Source organism: Lytechinus variegatus, chromosome 2 (genome assembly GCF_018143015.1).
Source record: "Lytechinus variegatus isolate NC3 chromosome 2, Lvar_3.0, whole genome shotgun sequence".
Lineage (NCBI taxonomy): Eukaryota > Metazoa > Echinodermata > Echinoidea > Temnopleuroida > Toxopneustidae > Lytechinus > Lytechinus variegatus.
Window position 1 is genome coordinate 70,138,772 of NC_054741.1, and position 20,157 is coordinate 70,158,928.

The 20,157-nt window shown below is 36.3% G+C and overlaps 1 protein-coding gene across 4 annotated transcripts; it reads right to left on the reverse strand.

The window, feature by feature from the left end:
* Positions 1-963: 963 nt before the first annotated feature.
* Positions 964-20,157, reverse strand: LOC121408849 (vacuolar protein sorting-associated protein 37B-like). 4 transcript variants are annotated; one of them, XM_041600522.1, is made up of 6 exons: positions 19,980-20,157; positions 16,781-16,783; positions 14,869-15,353; positions 4,315-4,486; positions 3,899-3,981; positions 964-1,501 (listed from the first exon to the last, which is right to left on the reverse strand). In XM_041600522.1, the coding sequence occupies exons 3-6, from the start codon at positions 15,202-15,204 to the stop codon at positions 1,118-1,120; spliced, it is 975 nt and encodes a 324-aa protein (XP_041456456.1). In that variant the 5' UTR covers positions 15,205-15,353; positions 16,781-16,783; positions 19,980-20,157; the 3' UTR covers positions 964-1,117. The 4 variants fall into 4 exon arrangements, with proteins under 4 accessions (XP_041456456.1, XP_041456457.1, XP_041456455.1 ...); XM_041600523.1 differs by lacking the exon at positions 16,781-16,783 and adding an exon at positions 17,277-17,330; XM_041600521.1 differs by lacking the exon at positions 16,781-16,783.

Genomic DNA, 20,157 nt, shown 5'->3' on the forward strand with positions numbered 1-20,157 from the left:
CTAGCATTGAAATAAGGGGAGAAGTTTTGTGAGTGACTTTCAATGGACAATCAGATGGTTTTCAGTACCATATTACATTTCAGCAATTTCAGCATAAAGCTGTTTGTACGTTACAAATGACCTTACGCACGACTGGTGATCCTATCTTGTGCTACATGATAAATCCCTAGGTAACCGACTTAGCGCCTGAGAAAACATTCCAGTTGTGCGCAAAGTTGTGTGTAACTTTACGAACTGCTTTTTTATGAAATGCCCAACAGATCAGATATCCTTCTATAAAGTGATAGTGACATTGCTCTGTTCATTTTGAATATATTTCTTGAATTAATGCTCTCACAATCAGAATTCTCTTTGCAGAATTGGTAATTATTTTCTCCTGAAGACGGAGAGTCAACCTGCCCGAAACGTTGAGTTACCTCTCTTCACTTCATCCTGCTACTACTCAAACCATCGCCACTCAAGCCATATTCAGCTTATCTCATCTGGTTTACTGTCCTTTTCAGGACTTCACTCACTTACCAGAAAAGAATACTTCTAATTTCCTCTTTTCATCTTTTCTCGTCTTTCCATTTCAATCTTTCTGCCTGTATTTTATTCCCTTCTTCCTATTACACATGGTGAACCGTAAACCTTCTCCACGTTATGACCAAGTTTGATGGCTTGGCTCTATAGCCGTACCCTTGGGGAAACTTGCTCTCTTACAATGAGTGTTGCCCTACCATGTTCCTTGTACTAAGCATGAGGTTCTTCCATGCCTGATATGGCAACAATTTTGTGATACACTCTCAAGAAACCTGCCATTCTATTGTATATCCTGACCTATAAGCCTTCTAATATAAACAGAGTTTGAAATTCTAAACAGCAACAACATTCCTGAATTTAAAATGTACTACTAAGGACTTAATTTGTAAATGGTTACAGAGATGAATTCTCTCAAGAAAAGGGACAGGTTTACTAGATCTACATGTAGCTCCTTCAACTTGTCCAAACATAGAATGATTAGCATCAAGATTGAACTCAACCTGCACTTGTTGATGGCTGCCCGTTGTCACTGCCTCCATTACCAGTGCCTTCATCTAATAATGCTCAGTCTCATTTTGGCAGTTTATAGATGCTGTTAACGGGGATAAACCGGTAGGGATGGTGTACTGGACGATCCTTGGTAGGGTGACCATGACGACCCACTGGCTGCTACTGGGGCAGGAACAGGTGCAGGGGTGTGTGAAGAGTATCCAGGATAGTACATAGGTATCTGGCTACCGGTAGCAGGGGGGGCAGCAGGTGCAGGTCTGGTGGGCATGGGGGTGTAGCCCATGGGCGTGGTCATGGGGATATCTACATTCTGTGCAGCTGGAGGATTGGTGCTACTAGAATTTCTCAACAGTTCTTGCATTTTGTCTGATTTAATCCGTCGTATGTGTGCCATCGAGCGCCTCTGGATAAATTGTTCAACAAAATCCGATAAGGGTAAGTTGCCGTTCAAGAACTCTTCAGCAATTTCCTGAGTTGGATGAAACAAACAGATGATTCAAGTCAAGTGTGAATAACATTTACAAGCAAAAATACTCACAAGAAGGTACTTCCTCTTGAGTTGAACAATATATAAACATAACATACAAGTAATTTAATTAAGCTGCTTAAGCATTCATATATAATCCAGGGAATCAAGAATTTCATGAGACAAATTTTTTTTAGACAAGAAAAGGTCCCCATTCAGACCAAGAAGAACTTTCCCCAAAAAAATCTGAAAAGAATAAACCCCGAAACATTAAACAGATTATCACTTCAAACATGAGAGGCATTTCTGGAATTGGGTGAGGATCCTTGCAATCTTTTTTTGCTAAGAGGAGCATGCACATCTTGTGCCTTGCTCTGTCACAATAGTGCATGCCATTATTAGAATGCGAGAAGGCAATTCATTTCTTATGAACCTTAGTATAACAGACAGCATTCGCCTTTTCAATATTTTCTTTTTACCATTGAGACAGAAAACATGATGAACTCAAATGAAGAGAAATTAACCTTCAGATATATATTTGTACTTTCTCATTAATTCCCTACTTTATAATTTCAAATGTCTCACATAACAGACCATTTTTGAACATGAACATGAAAATGTGATACATTTTACATACATGTAGACCCAAAAGCCAAAATAAAAACTTGTGGTCATTGTCCTACTGGGATTCTTTTATAGTGATTAAATAACATAAATAATTATTCATCTCTTCCCAGGTTTCGAATGAGGATTTTCCACCCTCTCAAGTAATCAATACAGGAAATGGACTTTTCATACCCTTTTCATTTCCTTGACTGTAATAACAACTGACTTATTGAGTTTCCACTGAAATTCAAAGTACTTGCATGGATCTCAAATATCTTGAAGTCCCTAAATTAGTAATTTTCATGCATTAATACAAACAGAAATCCCTACACCGCCTAAAGTTAGTAGGCTTATTACAACCCCACCCCCCCCCCACCACACCCGGCCCCCTCCTATTACAGGAAACCGACAGTAAAGTGAAATAGACAATTAGCCATCCCTTTTATGTAATACTTGGATTATGTTGTACTTTATGTTACATTGTAGTTGATGTATCCCTCATTTACCCTGTTCAGGGGTTTGTGAATTTTCCCCTCTCCTCAGTTATGCTCATTTTGCATATGGGACCCAGTAACATTACATTAAGAAGACCATAAACTGTTCATATAATTTATGCCATGCCACAAACAATATGCACTCACTTCTGTTGCATTGGTAACATTACCATAATGATAGGGTATTGGCATACAGAAATAAGAACAGGGAACATACCACATCCCTTCCATATCATCTTTACTATATATTAATCAGGGAGGCATTGGTACTTTGCAACAAAATGCTTTTAGCATTACCCCATGTTTCCCCTTTTGCTTCATGCTCTAAAATCCTTCATGGCACAAAATAAACCCATTATTTGTTCATGTAATTGAATAACTTGTAAGTACTGATAAATGAGGTTGATTTCAAGTTTCAACCACGCAAGCAATAAGTACAGTATGCCTGGAGATCCTGTCATGAAGTTGGAGAAATACCCATTTGCTATCTAGGGGAGATTCATTAAGCTGTTATAAGTTATGCATGAACTTAGGTTTGAAGGGAACATACTTGTATTTTGGATTCTATATATATATATATATGTCAGCCTCTCAATTCTTTTAATTCCAATCAGTTATAAATGAAAAATAATCTTTGTACATTTAGATAAAATGACTTATACAAAACAAGCATTAAAGTACAAAGCTTAATAATAATAATAGGCATTTATATAGTGCCATCCATCTAGAAATATTCTATTCCAAGGCGCGTTGTTATTATTATTATTACCCCGGCTTTAGCTCGAGCTGCCTCTCAGCGCTCATGCATTCAAGGAATTAATCCTGCCGGGTACCCATTCACCTCAACTGGGTCGAGTGCAGCACAATGTGGATAAATTTCTTGCTGAAGGAAATTACGCCATGGCTGGGATTCGAACCCACGACCCTCTGTTTCAAAGTCAGAAGACTTATCCACTGGGCCACAACGCTCCACATATTCATTAGCATGAATTGGAGTAGACATATTCAGCCCCACTTTGCTATAAAAAACACTATGAAAATTTGTTGGTTATTAATTTCATTAGCATATGAACTAATTCCAATAATTTGTCATATTGTTATTTTGCAAAGAGCTTTATGTAACACCAAGTTCCCACTGTCACAAATCGCATGATGATTAAATCTGTGATCTTAATCCTGGAATAATCGTGATCAGCTACGAACAGCCAACCATGGGATTGGTAACAGATCAGAGTGGGAACGAGGCATTAGAGCCCTCTGTTGATCATCAAATCACAGTAAAAATCCCAATAATACCAACCTCTGATTCTTCTTCTGTCTTGGTTGCTGAGGTTTCTAACATGACTTTGGCAGCATCCAATGAATAATTCTCATTTAAAGACTCTGAAACAAAAAGAAACATCAACTGGAACTTTAGGTTTGAACTATACGAAAACATGATTTGTAGTATACCACCTTTTGACCACTATTCTTGACAACTTCTGGATGACTTCTATATAATTAAAGATGACACTCAAAAGGTGCCTATTCAATTGTACTCATCATCTGAATGCCCTTTACACTATGCATTCATAACGCACACAACTTTGTGAAAATTCTCTTCTTTTTTTTCAAGTTTCAAAAGTAGATCACAATCATTTCTTTAGCTACACAGGCTTTTAATACGATAGCAGTCTTCAGTTTGATATCTAGTGGACAAAGGGTTAATATTCATACCTAATCTTCTCCTGTCTACATCATAAATTTCTCGTATCCTCTTGGCCTCTTCGTGGAGTCGTGCTAGCTGGTTGCGTCCTTCCCGTAACCTTGTTTCTCGTGATAGATTGAAGTCTGCTAGACTCCTATTCTCTGCCATAGCCATTTCCTTGTCGACCCTCCTCTGTTTATTCTGGGCATCCATAATAAAATGGTCAAAAAGAAAATGTAAAAAATATAATAATGATATAAATATGAAATTATATTCATAAAGGAATGTCAATCTGAGGCACATTATCATCAGTCATCACCATTAATTAGTATCCTAGCTTTAGTAGGCCTAACATCATGATAATGCAGCCCTGCCAACCTTCTACACCAAAAAAAAAGGATTTTTATAAGGAAAAAAAAGGATTTTTGACAAAAAACAGAGTATTATTGAAAATTTGTCTCAATGTACCAATCACCAGCCTGTTGTAGTGAGATCAGTGAAAAGACATGTGAAATTACTCTGCTTAAAAATTGATAATTCACCCTTAAACATGTGCTGTGCTCGTAGGCAAGAATTTACTTTTTCTTTTCAATGCAACAAGCTACTGGCCCGACAGTGATTTTAACCAGTCTGGGACAGTCGGACCGGCACTAGTGTTACACGCTGTGTATAATACATACTCCATGATCAGAGATTTTTTAAAAAGTAACAAATCAAACAAAAAAAGTATTGGTGTATTTATAGCAAAAAGAGGAACAAATACTCTAAAAAGGGAAGTTGGCATGTCTGATAATGGTAATTATAACAATAATAATAATGAAAATAACAATGAATTACAACAACATCACCACCACTTCCAATGATGACAACCACGATAACATACTTTCTGACATATACAACACTCAGGTGGTTTATCATCATGATCATTTGATAAATGTGCAAATTGTGCATAAACCATATACTTTCAAATGATACATGAGACAATCCAATGGACACGGTACATGAAAAAAAGCTTTGAGGTTCAATATTTGATTACCTTTTAAATGATAAAACAGGGTTAATGATAGATTTAATAAAGAATCCTTGTAGCAAAAAATCAAGACAATATTTAATTTCTGGTGAAGTTGAAGCAACAAAGTACATGTACCTGTATGTTGAATTAAAGAGACCTGTTTAAAATATTATTTTCAATAAAAAACAAGAATTAAAAACCGGAAGTAACACCATCTTGTACACTACATCTCTCCAATCAATAATCATGAAAAAACAATGTGAAACAAGATTAGGGTATATTTTATATTTAAACTATCAACTTATACATATGTAGGCCTACAGGTTCATGTACAGTAAGGTAATTAAGTTACACAACTAATAAAACATGTAGGCCAACTACATGTACATGTGTATGTTTAACAGATGTGTTCAGTTTGTAAGAATAAAGCTGTAAATTCATTTAAGGAGCTTCATGAAGCATTCATTGATTACATTCTACATACATGTACATAAATATGAATGTTCTTTTTTGTGGACACTATAAATGTATGCATGCTGTACAATGTCAACAACTTAATATTTATCAAACAAACAGTATGTATACAAGCATAAGTACATTGTATGTCAGAATTCAGCAATTTAACAATCAAAACAGTACCTACACATGTACAGTTCATTTTAGTTGAATGCTTTCATGTACATGTACTGTGTTAAGTGTATGATAGACATGCATTGAAAGAAATTTTGAGTCTAAAAAACATGCACCTCTTATTCCTACAAACATATGTAAATACCTCTGAAAGATAATCCATGCTGTAAGAATTTCCCTCAGTAGCTACTACCATGGACCTACTAGCAAATCAGCTTTTTGAATACAACTTCACAGGCAAAATAGATTCATGCAACAAAGATGTATTGTAACTGCTTTTCAAAATTACACAGAAAATGTACAAGTGTTCCAGTGAATACTACACAACTATAATTTGATAAAATTGAACACTTCAGTGCACTTAACTAACAGATTGAGTGTGATATTTTTTTTTCTAGATTCACAATACTACTGTCCTTGCTCAAAAGTTCAGATGGCCTGTAACAAAGAGTTGAATAGCCTGTGAGTGCAATGGTGCAAAAAAGTGAGGGAAAAAGTTCAGCTTAAAGGGGAATGAAACCTTTGGAACAAATAGGCTTGTGTAGAAACAGAAAAATAAAAGAATAAGAATAAAGAAAGTTTGAGAAAAATCGGACAAATAATGAGAAAGTTATGAGCATTTGAATATTGCAATCACTAATGCTATGGAGATCCTCCCATTGGCAATGCGACAAGGATGTGTGATGTCACTGATGAACAACTTTCCCTTTGGTGGACTATAAAATACCCTCAAAATGTCTCTTTTTGCTTTTTCTTACGATGATACAAACTCTTTATCCATTATGTATTCTTAAAAAATATGTATTACATGCCCTCATGTAGAAAGAACACATGATCTATGGATAGATGTGATAAAAGAGGCAATTCAAGTGAAATATATATACTAAAGTAATGGGGAGAGTTGTTTATCAGTGACATCACACATCTTTGTCGCATTGCCAATTTGCTATCTCCATAGCAATAGTGATCGCAATATTCAAATGCTCATTCTTTCTCATTATTTGTCCGATTTTTCTCAAACATTTGTTGATCTGTTTCTTTGATTTTTCTGTTTTCAAACAAGCTATCTCGTTCCAATGGTTTCATTCTCCTTTAATGTGCAAAATAAAAGTCACAACATTCTAATTCAAAATCACCATGGACCTTTTTGTAATAGGTCCATGAAACAACCTACTTTCTTTCCCTGCACACCAGGTGGTTTGGCTGATCTGATGAAATTATTCATGATGATACTTCAAATGATAGTGATGAAAACCTTGAGAGAAAGGTTGTCTTGGTTTCCAGCAGTAGTTCCAGGCCAGTCGAGGGCTACATGTATGCAGAGCTGAAGCACAAATCAAGGTGCCCTGATTGTTACTTCATGAATGTCTAATATTACTCAAGAAAGTCCCATTCAAGTTGTACACTTTGTAAATAATATAAGTCACAATTACGGTACTCTCTGCAGTATTAGAACAGCATAAAAAACAAAGAATGGAGGCAGAAGCCAGAAGGCCAGATCTCTGATCATGAAGAAATGATTGCTGTAGGCAGCTTCTTGAAGAATATCGAATATATGCCTGTAGTCAGGAAATTTTGTACCATATTCTGTCTCATTTGTCAGGTTTTTTCCTTTCACAAACATAAAATGATCTTCCCAATGTATTCAAAGCCAATGTTCCCGACTTCTGTGCACCTGCACATGCAGCTCCAGGGACAACAAATTTCAAGTGCAATGTGATATTAAAGAAGTTTGCTTCACAATTTCAAAGTTACTATATAATGATCACAAATCTCTTGCTGTGTTCTCAGGAATTCCTGTGGAGGTGATTAACTATTACCTTCCTGCCATAATTTATAGCCAAAAAGATGCTACTGAGCTGGGGATATACTTGTCGAGTCTGCAGAGAGGATGAAGAAAATGGGTCATTCTTGTACATCACAGCTTCCCAAGAATGTCTTCCCAGGAAATGTCCATTGAGGTGTATTACCTATCCCTTGTATGAATGCACATACTTCCTGTAGTATAACAATTAATGTTCAAGTCTGCCGGAATGTAGGATGAATCTGATGATCTTCACAGTTGTCTGCTATATTGATCCAGGCAAGTATTATGCCAATGTAACTTTCACTTCCTCCAGTAAAATTATAACGATATCCAAAGTACTTCAATATAAAGCTATCATCTGAGGAAGTGTCTTTCGAAATAAAGTATTGCTGATTTTACAACGTACAAGACATGTGTCAGCTTCCTGGATGATATGAGTTTTAGACAGTGTACAGTATGGGAAGGAATGCTTCCCTAAACAGCAGGGGTAACGTTCTCACAAGCTTACTTGTCATATCCAATGCAAAGTGATAAGGGGGCAGACCCTGATTCAGCCTCCATTCAAGGATTTTTACTGATTTGAGTAAAAGTCTACGTAAACTTCCCTATTGTTTTACCCTTCAGAATCCAATATGAATGAAGGTGAATTACAAAAAAAAAAAATAATCTTCATTTTAATAAAAAGGCATTGCTATTATGTAGGCCTGTATCATTTAAAGGGGAAGTTCACCCTGACAAAAAATTTATTGTAAAAATAGCAGAAAAAATAATAAAAAAACTGCCGAAGGTTTGAGAAAAATTCATCAAATAATTAAAAAGTTATTAGAATTTCAATTATTTGATTTGTGACGTCATATGCGAGCAGCATTCCTACATAGCGAATGGTAAAAAATCAATGAAATGTCATTTTCTCAGAAAATTTAAAATGGTTTTGACTGTACCTTTTGTATATCAATAGACAAATCATTTCACACCTGATCATGAATAGAAAACAAAATTAAGTCATTAGGAACCATACAAAATTTGAAATTCATGCATTCTATATTACATAACACATGGGGCAACTGCTCGTTTATGACGTCACAAATCCAAAACTTTGAACTCTAATAACTTTCTTACTCTTTAACGGATTTTCCTCAAACCTTCACCAATATTTTTTACTATTTTTTCTGCTATTTTTACAACAAAGTTTTCTTCAGGGTGAACTTCCCCTTTAAGTGAATATTTCTGATTCTGAATTATTGCATGCAATCTTTTCTCTTGTATCTCCATGCATGGAAGATTCTTTCTAAGCATTATTGGTAGTTTGGTACACATTGTGAAATGCAATAAATTTAAATTTCATGCCCCCTTTCTTTTCATGTATTGTACGTACATTTATACCATATTTACAACATGGGTCTCACCAACAGTGTAAAATGCAATATACATGTAGGCTTGGCCATATGTAATTGTTGAAAAAATATAGAGTACATGTAGGCCGACTGTACATGTAGAGTACCTGTAAACCACAAGGTGAGCTCTCTTCCACAAATGAAGGAAGTTCACTCACCACAAAAGCACATGTTCAGCTCATCTTTACATGCAAGCATTATTATACACATTAAGTAACAGAGGTTTACAAAGCTACATGTACTGAGAACTGTACACCTTCAAAATCATGGAAATTGCAATTCATAATGTAGTTTGTCCTGTACATTGTATAGTACTCAACTACTTGTGGACAGAAATAGGCCTATATGTATAATGCTACCAGTAAACCTTGATTATCATCATGTAAATTCAACCCCATGACACAGACTATTAATGTTTATCCAAGGTTGTACATATAAGGCCCATCTTGTCATTTGATTTTTCATTGATAAACTGTACATGTATGTAGATTACATGCAGGTAGTTACATGTACATGTACCATGGAGCTCCATGCATACAATGCGTGAATTATAATATCCATGTACATGTCGGCCTAAGTATTATGTGTACTTGTACTGATGTACAGTAAGTATTGTTTACAATATACAGCACGAGGTTAAACAAACAAATGTGGGTGATGTCAGCTACTTTCAAAACCAATACCTGAATGAATCATAAGGGCTATTAATAATAGTTGTAATAGCTTAAAATACTTCTAAGAGTACTATCGTATCTCTCTTTGTTTGCAGATCTACAAACAAATACATGTATGTAGGTCTACATGTACACGTATATTCCCTCCTACTGCAACTAATTTCAAAATGATTGCTAAATCAATTCTTCAGTCACACTGGATACATAAGGGAAGTTCAAAAGGTCTTCAGGTCTACATGTACATGTATGCCACTTTGGTTTTAATAAAAGCAAGAAACTTTGAGAAAAACATTGATTAAAGTTTGTCAAAATCCGTATTGAATTTTCAAATTTGTTATGTCACATGTGTTAAGCTAACCAGAAAATCATATCATTCAATGGTTTATGATGACTTGAATACATACTTTTAAAATGCATGATGTGTATGATGATATTCAGAACTTTGATTTTTCTGTTTTCACACAAGCTGTCTTGTTCAAAGGTTTCATTCTCCTTTAAAATAAACTAAAGCCAAAATACCTATGATCAACATAAACCATTTTGTCTACGATCATTCGTCTCATAACCAGTTGGTCTAATATTTTTGCACAATGAACACTTAGTCCAAATAGACCAAGTGGTATACATGCATGGACCAAATGGTTATTGGACCAACAGGTTATTAGATGAAATGGTGAGTGGACAAATTGGCAATTAGACCATGTTGATAGTTTACAAACTGATTGTAGACAAAATGATAGTGGACGAGTTGGCAATTGGACGAATTGGCATTAGACGAATCGGAAATAAACCCACAAAGTGCACTCCTCCATGCTGAGAGTTGAATGTAGACAATGAACACTACAATTTTCAACGAAAACAGAGAAACAAACTATATTGAATGTAATATTTCATCACCTGTCCTGACTTCACAATTAAATATTGGAAGAAGAACCAGAACACTTTTATGTCCGATTTCTGTCTACTCAAGCCCAGAGCACACAATGCGATGTGATTGCAATGTGTAGGATCCACTTGGAAGAAAGTTGCCAATCGCACATCAGTGCAAAAATCACATTGCATGCCAGTGCAAACATCGCAACTGCTCTGCAGCACCCTCCCATCTATTTGCGCCTCTTCTTTTGCGTGTATGTTCTGTTGTATGTGCAGCAGTAGCAGCACAGCAAATTAGCCATTACATCATTGTCTAGGACAATGGCTGAAATTAGCAAATTCACAAAAACATCACAGAAAGATTTAATATGTCAAATGTCTGAGATTTGATGTCTGAGATTAGGTCTACGATCCTACTGCAACTGGGTCGCAGTTGCAGTGCATTGTAAGTTAGTATCCTCTCCTCACCTCACCATAACACCTCTCATAACACCTCTCCTAAAGAAGTCATCACTTGACAGGAATGACTTCAAGAACTACAGGCCGATCGCCAACCTCCCTTTCCTTAGCAAAGTTCTAGAGAGGATTGTGTCCATGCAGCTTAGGTCTTACCTAGAGTCCAACGACTTGTTTCCAGCAAACCAGTCGTCGTATCGGCACCATCACTCGACTGAGACAGCCTTGTTAAAGGTCGCAAATGATCTTCTGTTAGCAGCTGACAGTGGACTCGAAGCTTGTCTGGTACTATTGGACTTCTCGTCTGCGTTTGACTGCCTGGACCACACGACACTCTTCAAGCGACTCGAAACCACATACGGTGTAAATGGATCTGCGCTTGAGTGGATAAAGTCCTATCTTTGTGACCGTCTCCAGAGAGTTGCAGTTAGGGGCTCTCTGTCGCAGTCATTCCCTCTCCGATGGGGCGTCCCACAAGGGTCGGTTGTGGGCCCTCTGCTTTTCATTCTCTACACTGGCCCTCTTTGCGATGTTATTGCTTCACATCATGGCATACATCACGTTATGTATGCAGATGATACCCAGCTGTATCTTGTTATGAGAGCTGATGTTGGTGACAGAAAGGGTGCTATCAGTAGACTCACTGAGTGTTTACGTGATGTCAAGTCTTGGTCCTTAATCAATAACTTGAAGCTAAACGAAGCAAAGACTGAAATGCTGCATATATCATCCAGGTTCAGGCAGCAGTCTGATGATCTGTCTCCCTTGCATCTGTCTGGAACATGTGTCCAGAAATCGGAGTGTGTTCGTGATCTAGGTGTGACTTTTGACAACCATCTTTCTCTTGTACAACACATCCGCGACAAGTGCAGGACGGCTTCTTGGGGTATAGCCAGAATTGGCCGAATCCGAAAATACCTCAACACCACAGCTACTGAGAAACTCATCCACGCATTTGTGTCCTCCCATCTTGATTATTGTAATAGCCTCCTAGCTGGTCTTCCCCAATCCCACATTGCTCCCCTTCAACGCATCCAGAATACCGCAGCCAGACTAGTTACTCGGACTAAAAAGTATGAACACATCACCCCAATCATCAGGTCTCTCCATTGGTTACCAGTACAGAAGCGCATTGTCTTCAAAATTCTCCTTCTAGTTTACAAGTGTATCCACAACCAAGCCCCTTCATATCTACAGAACCTCGTCTCCCTCCGGTACTCATCAGTTTTATCTGCACCTCGACGCCTCCGCTCACACACTACTGCCCATCTTCAACTGCTGCCTGGACCCCGAACAAAAACCAACTACGGTGACAGATCCTTTTCAGTAATCGCCCCCAAGCTTTGGAATAGTCTCCCCATTAATGTACGTGAAGCGCCACCATTAGAATTGTTTAAGTCCCTCTTGAAAACTCACCTCTTTTAATTTTGGTTATCCTATCCTTCCCTGCCTTACTGATTTGCATGTAATTATACCCCTCAGTTAAATTGTATCACAAGTCATATTGTATTTAATATTTCAGTAGTTTATGATTTTAATTGATTCAGATGTCGATCTTTTGTATTTAAGTTGTATCTGTTTAGATTATTTCTATATTGTATTTCTAATTAATTGTAGTAATGATATTCTTACTTTCATTATATTTGTTGTATACTATATAATCCTAATTAATTGTCTTATACTATTCGTACTCTTATCATTTCTATCTTTTCTTAGCGCTTTGAAACATTATGTATAAAGCGCTTTATAAATGTTGTGTATTATTATTATTATTATTATTATTATTATGACGTCGCTCACCACCGTCTGCACTGCATTTGGGATGATTAAAGGTCAAGTCCACCCCGGAGAAATGTTGATTTGAATAAATAGAGAAGAATTAAGTTATGACATTCTAAAGTTTCGCTTTAATATCTTTCACAAAACAGTGATATGCACAACTCAATAACATGCAAATGAGACAGTCGATGATGTCCCTCACTCACTATTTCTTTTGGGTTTCATTGTTTAAATTATACATGTTATTTCATTTTTTACAGATTTGAAAATAAGGATCAACTAGACTGAACTGTACAGTATTAAAACAATCACATGTTCAGGGAGCAATTACCCTTTGTTTCACTTGACAATGAGGAAATATTTAAAATACAAAAGAAATGAGTGGATGACGTCATCAGCTTCCTCATTTGCATATCGAACAGGATGTGCAAATAACTGTTTTGAGAAATTAACCAAAACTTTAAATGTCACAACTTTCTTAGTTTACATACTTACATCCGATTTTGATGAAATTTTCAGTTTTTTGTTTGTTGGATTTTTCTCTTTTCATTCAAATCAACTTTTTTTGGGTTGGATTTGTCCTTTAATTCCAATTTGGAGGAAAACTGGATGTTTCAATAAACATCCACCAAAAAGTGGAATTATCATTTATCAAGGAAATCAAAACAAACAAGAACATACACATAATCACGGCATTAGACATTGTAGATAACAAGAAATTCAAAGGCAAACATAACATCAATAAGGAAGTAAATTGCCAGATTATAGACTCCTCTGTCCAAATCACATCAAAATACATTGTAAATAATGTAATGAACTTGTATATCAATATTTTTTTTACATTTTACTTTTAACATATTTTCAATTCAATAATTGGTGTTTATTCTAAATATGAACCTGACAAATTTTTACTCTGTAATTGTATGATATCTTTTCATTTGCTCCTGAAGTATTAAATCAGTATAGTTTGGTTCATAATAAATAGTTCTACATTTACATTCACTATATGAGTGGAAGATGAATTTGGGGAAAAAATTGTGTAATTTGCTTTGAACAGCATTAGAAGCGCAGAAATACAAACACAGACCATGTAATGTGTGCCAATAACACCACTCCCCTTCATGAAAACATATTTCTTTTCTTCTTTTCTTTTTTCTTTCTTTCTTTCTTTCTTTCTTTCTTCCTTCCTTCCTTCCTTCCTTCCTTTCTTTCTTTCTTTCTTTTTGCTTTACTTGTCAATTTTTGCTTGCCAAAATTCTTGCCACTTTAAGGGTGCTTGTCAAGACTTTGTTTTTTGCCAAACAAAAAACAAAATCTTGCCACCCCCCTCCCAGCCACCCTGCAATGAAGCTTCATGGTTGCAACTTAATATTCGAGACCCACTTCCTGATTTAAGTGCCAGTTATAGGGTCTGTGTCTGTAGATCAAGTCAAAGACCCAAATGTTACAAAAAAATATGTTTGTATTTTTAAAAAATACTACAAATCAATTAAAAAAGGCAGTTCTTAGTACAACATCAGTCTTATACCCCTTTCATAAACCCAATTATGCGGCTAATAGCAGCATAATTTGGTCGTAAAATCAGAGGAGGACCAGAGTTATCCGCATTATTTTGATGCTGCTATTATCCGCATAATAGCAGCATCGGGACCAGATTTGGACTTTATGAACGCATTTCCAAATAATGCGGATAATTGCCATGGTGCGGTCACAAGGTCACCCTTTTCCAACACAATCGCATCGGAGGGGGCGTGTGCAGTTGTCATGATGATTATCCGCCTTTTTCAGGACGGGCGCTCGTAAAAATAGTGCGGATTATTTTCGGAGTTTGTGAACGCAATTTTTACTGAATTATCCGCATTACTCTTAGGCGGCTAATTGGAGGATGGGTTTATGAAAAGGGTATTAATGTTTGAACTAGAGTGAAAAAGTTTGCAAATGAACTTTTCAAGTCTTACCTGATTTGCATCATCCGCAATATCATTCAGTTTGTCCTCCGCGGCAAGTAACCTTTGAAGTTCATCCACTGACAAGTGTGTCAGGAGGGGGAACTCCGATGACCCCCTGCTCGCCCCTGGTGTTCCTCCCACTGCTGTCATGGATGCTGCTGGTGATGATGTTGCCGATGTCGGAGGGGTAGGGTAGGAGGGAGGGGCGGGTGAGGGGTGTGGATAGCTCAGGTTGGGCTGGGAATGGGAAGGCATGGGCATGTAAGGTTGAGGTGGGGTGTGGCTGGGTGGGGTCTGGTGGGGGGATTGATTGAAGGCATACGGGTAACTGTGACTGCTATACATGGCAGGATGTTGAGGTGGGGGCGGTGGTTGTGGTTGGGTTGATGTCGGTGGAGGTGGGTGGGGGAGGAAGGTTGGGTGCGGTGCTGGACCACCAGGAAATTGAGGATAGTATGCAGTTCTATACCTTAAAGATTCTGTATAGATGGGGCCTGCAATGAACAAACAAAAAATATTGTCCAAAACAATTGATGATAATACTCCACTTGTTATCTCATTGTAAATTGTTCTCTTATAAAACAAGGCCAAATGCCCAACCATGATTGTCATAAATTCTCACATCAAATAAGATTCATGACATCAAAGACAAATTTAAAATAAAATTATACAAAATGCAAACCCACACTCAAGGATATTCTTAATCCTTTACTAAAAACTGTTTAATATTCTTCAAACATGAAATGCATGACATCAAATTCCTCCCCCATGATTTCCATTTAAATATTAGAGAATATTGGGTCCTGAATGGTAAGACAACACTCATATCCAGAAATAACACTCTCTGAATCCCCTCAGCTCAAAGAATTGCTCATCTTTTGAGGTCAATTTTGCAACGGCTAGGTGTGCAGTTCAACAGAGTGTAGATCTAGACCGAGAATTAGCAGTTTGGCTAGCTTCATTAAGTTCATTTTATGAATAAGAGCTTAATATATACATGTACTAATTCTATGCATATAAAATTAGAGAGGTGTTTATAATCGATCCATTAATAATGTCCTGTGATTACTTCACAGCCCTAAACTTAGCAATTGATCGCTGATTTACGATGAACGATTGTACTAATCATGTCATGTCCAATCGAACTTTTGTGTAAAAAACAACTGTACAATCAAACACTGTTTTGTGTTACAGGGTTCTATTTGGAAATACCCCAAGGTCACTAATGCCACATTTTATGTGCGTCCTATTTTTGTCCACACCCTTTTTAGTGATAAATGTCAATGAAAATGGAACCAAACCTTACAACAGCTGTTTCAATATTACTATAGAAATAGAAACATGCTCTTTTGTTCTTAAACCAATACCATGATTCTAATTTCCCAAATATGAGTAGGCCTATTTGAACATTGCAAACGTGTGAGGATTCTTACAGATATTCTGTCACATGTAAACCTATGTTTTTTCATCATTGCACGGGAAGCAAGTGTATTTTTTTATGATTCTATGATGCTGACAAAACTTGAAAGTATAGATCTTAATTATATCTTGATACTTCAACTGAATGTACATGTATGTTTAAAGGAATAAAAGTTCAATCTGCATTGCTTTCTTGTTTACTACATGTACATCCATGATGAACCTGAACATCAACTATTAACTTGTTCTTTGAATAAAGTTTTGATTAAAAAACAGTTGATTCAAATTTTTAAGGGCTCTAACATGTCAAAGAGTTTATTGCTTTCATGTTGTAGTGTATTTGTAGCATCAGTAGCAATACTGTTTTAAGCAAAACTAGGATCCATCATGAGTTAATTTGAAAATGGATCTGAAATGTTTCTGTCACAGTCACATGATAAAGTAAATTCATACAGTGCCAATTTTTTAAATTCAGGAATCTGCCACAAATTCTGAAATACACATTCTCACCATCTCATTATTCATACAGGATCAATTGGCAATGTAAGACTTCATACTCATGTTTTCAATTTTCCCATTTTCATCAATGTTTGCTCCCTAAACCTCGCTAAAGTATGAAATTCAACCCCCCTATTACACATTATACATTTGTAATTAACTAAAGCTCAAAATAACACATCCCTTGTTATACATACCTAACATTTTGATGTTTGATAAATCTGCAACACTTTAAGTTTTATTGAAAAAGTGTCTAAATATCAATGTCCTCAAAAAGAAGATAATGCGATGCAATTGTGAAAAGAGAGCTAGCCTGCATGCCAACTCAAAGCAAGAAAAGACAAGACAAACAAAACCAGAACTCATGTGGATGTACAGTGTACTTGGTGTTTGCTAATATCCAATTCAAACACACCCAAAGAGACATCGCCACCAAATAAAGACCATGCCACAAACTAGCACCCTCTTATGAAGATATTTCCTTTTTATCAAAGACTGACCTAAGAACTAAATCGCAATGATATCAAATAGCGACAGATCCTGCTCTTCAATTCCTAAAAACAATACAAAAAGCAAGTTTAATGGTTAGAGCGGAAAAGAGACAAATCAATTACACTTAGATACTCAACAGAAGGCTATAATAGCTCCTATATCTAGTTACCACTGTCTTAAGTATTTGACAAATAGTGATTAAAACATTTTTAGTGTACAATGTGATCAATTCCTTGTGCCAAGTATAAAAAAAGTGTTTACATAAAGAAAACAAGACGACATAGAAATGTGATAAAGAGAATGTTTTCTCTTACCATCACACCAAATTTTGTCTTGATTATTCTGCAAGACCCTCAAAAGTAATTAAAAGTTGAGGTGAAACAAATATTTCAGGGTTGGCAATTTCCCCAAGAAATACCTGTATTACACCTCTACAGCGGATATGATACTGGGGGGAAAAAATGAGAAATTCCCAGGAAATGCAGGCAAATACATGGGCAACCTACATGGAACTGTGTACCCTAGAATTTGTATGAGGTCAACCTTATATATTTTCTATGTACATTGTTCAAGTTTCATCTTTTACTCAAGTTTGGTGACATAACATTTGCTCAACCTGGCCTAGCTAAATTTCATCTACATGTAATATGTAGGGTTAAGGTTGCAACAGGGTTTTAGTATAGCACTAAACCTACGGTTGAAGATGGTCACTTGATGAGTGTGTGTTTAGAGCGTAGCAACTATTGCTTGAGCAAATGCCATGGAACTGTATAAGTTAAAAATTTGAAGATACCTGAAGCCTGTTGCATAAAACTTTTTACCTGAGAAAACTCTGGTAAAAACTGAAAACTAAGGTTAGTCTGATTTCCGCCATTGACTTTAGCACAGGCCAAAAACTGAGTTTTCTCAGGTAAAAAGTTTTATGCAACGGGCCCCAGTTATTTAAATGGTAGAGTATGTGTTAACTCAAATATGTAACCTGCATAACAATTATACTTGCAGGGAATAAATTTGCTTCACAAATTTAAATAGATAGCATTTTTGGTCATACAAGAAAAGCTATCAACTAAGTAATCTACAGTCCTATGTAAAATATGCTATACAAATGATTTTATGGATAGCAGTCTTTCAAAAATGTGGAGCAAATTGTGAGGTGATACCAGGAAAATTATTCCCTGAGAAATAGTCTGAATGGTTGTTAAGCAGAATCAATTTCTTTAAATATAGGCACTGTCTCCTTTTAAAGATAAATGCCACTTCTTGTATTGTGGTAACAAGTGGAAAGCCTCTTGCAGCCTGGCCTACATGTACATGTACATACAATTTTCACTTCTGACTTTGAAAACAAGTTTTGATAATTTTTCACAAAGGGGGAAAAAACTAAATTTGTTTAAAATTTAACCTTTGATTGACTTTGACTAAAAAACTCATTTCATAATCAAATCATTTATGTTGTTGTTATGTATCATTTAAATAGTAAAATGTCAGAAATCGTAAAATTAATCCTAGATCAAAAGTTGAAGGTGTTTGGTAATGACATTTTACTCTCTCTAGGGAGACAAAAAAAAAATGCTGTTTCGCATTTCGGTCAGGATATGCTCTGCTGAGCTGAGATTTCGTCTGGCTTTACGGTATCAGTCCCCTCCACAGACCGGAGTATCCCATACATGTATCCCATACACCGCACAAACTGCGGTGGAAGTGGCAGACATCATGCCACGATAAATGAACATACCGGTATGTTCTAGCACATAAAAAAAAAATCAAAATTTTGGATTTCACATCGCACATTTCCAGATACTGGTATTAAGCAGATTAGAACTATTATTTTAGTAAAATGTTAATTTTCATTCCAGCACTTTGTTCCTCCCATTGCTTTTGCAAGTGAACCGAGATTTAAGAAAATTGAAGAGGGTGAGGTAGTGCATCCTATTCTCCTGATGCTGTATAATGTACTTCTGTAGCCGTTAGATCAGATGTGTTATGGTGGTCCCCAAGGGCCGATTCATAAAGGACTTGCAACTTGCAGTGTGTAACTTTGCCGTTATGGCAACTACCATGGAAACCTTGATTGTGACTGGCTGCTGAGCCATATTACATGTACCATGGTAGTTGCCATAATGGCAAAGTTACAACAGTTGCAAGTGCTTTATCATGAATCAGGCCCAAAGTCTGCGCACCTAACGATTTGAATTAAGATTTAATATAAATTTCTTTTTATTCACATATCTTTCAGTTGACAATGTTCCTTACATGATCATTATGACAGAGTTAGTGCGCTAAATTAATATCTCAATTCTCATTAAAAAACTTGAAATGATCAGGCAGTCATTTTATAAGACTGAACAAAAAAAATGGTGCCCCTTGTCCATTCATTTTGCACACACACGATTCTGGATTTTTTTATGAGAAAGGCTGCATTATTATAATTAGGCCATCGAAAGAAATCGCCAAAAGTTTGGCCCCCTGAAATCCCCCCAAAAAAGGCCAAAGTCATTTTTTTTCCCACCATTTAGAATCATATATTTGTGAATATGTGTCTATGTATTTAGGATCTAATCACTTTAGCATGATTCGAGATGGATCTAAATTACATTAAACTAAGGTCATGAAGATTAATAATAAATAGGCCTAGGCCTAACATTTTTTAACAACAATGAATGAGTGAATGAAACTGAAGACAATGCAACTTGCAGTCGAGTCGAACTTACAATTTAAACGTTACACACTGTCATTGATTGTTTCTCGTTTGGACTGTCCGGAATTCGGAAATCAACAACCCCGTATGCCTCTTGAGTGTCTTGAGTAAATCTAGGTCTATAGCATCCTTAGAATTCCCAATTTCCAAGTCGAATAAATTAACAGTTAGACTAGACGTGTGACTAGCGA

Excerpts from the sequence above, each read along its gene's own strand:
- LOC121408849 (XM_041600520.1), bottom strand. Across the intron at positions 4,487-14,868 it reads TTGCGGATGATGCAAATCAG|AATAAACAGAGGAGGGTCGA; the intron begins GTAAGACTTGAA and ends ATGGATGCCCAG. Across the intron at positions 3,982-4,314 it reads TGTAGACAGGAGAAGATTAG|AGTCTTTAAATGAGAATTAT; the intron begins GTATGAATATTA and ends TTTTTGTTTCAG.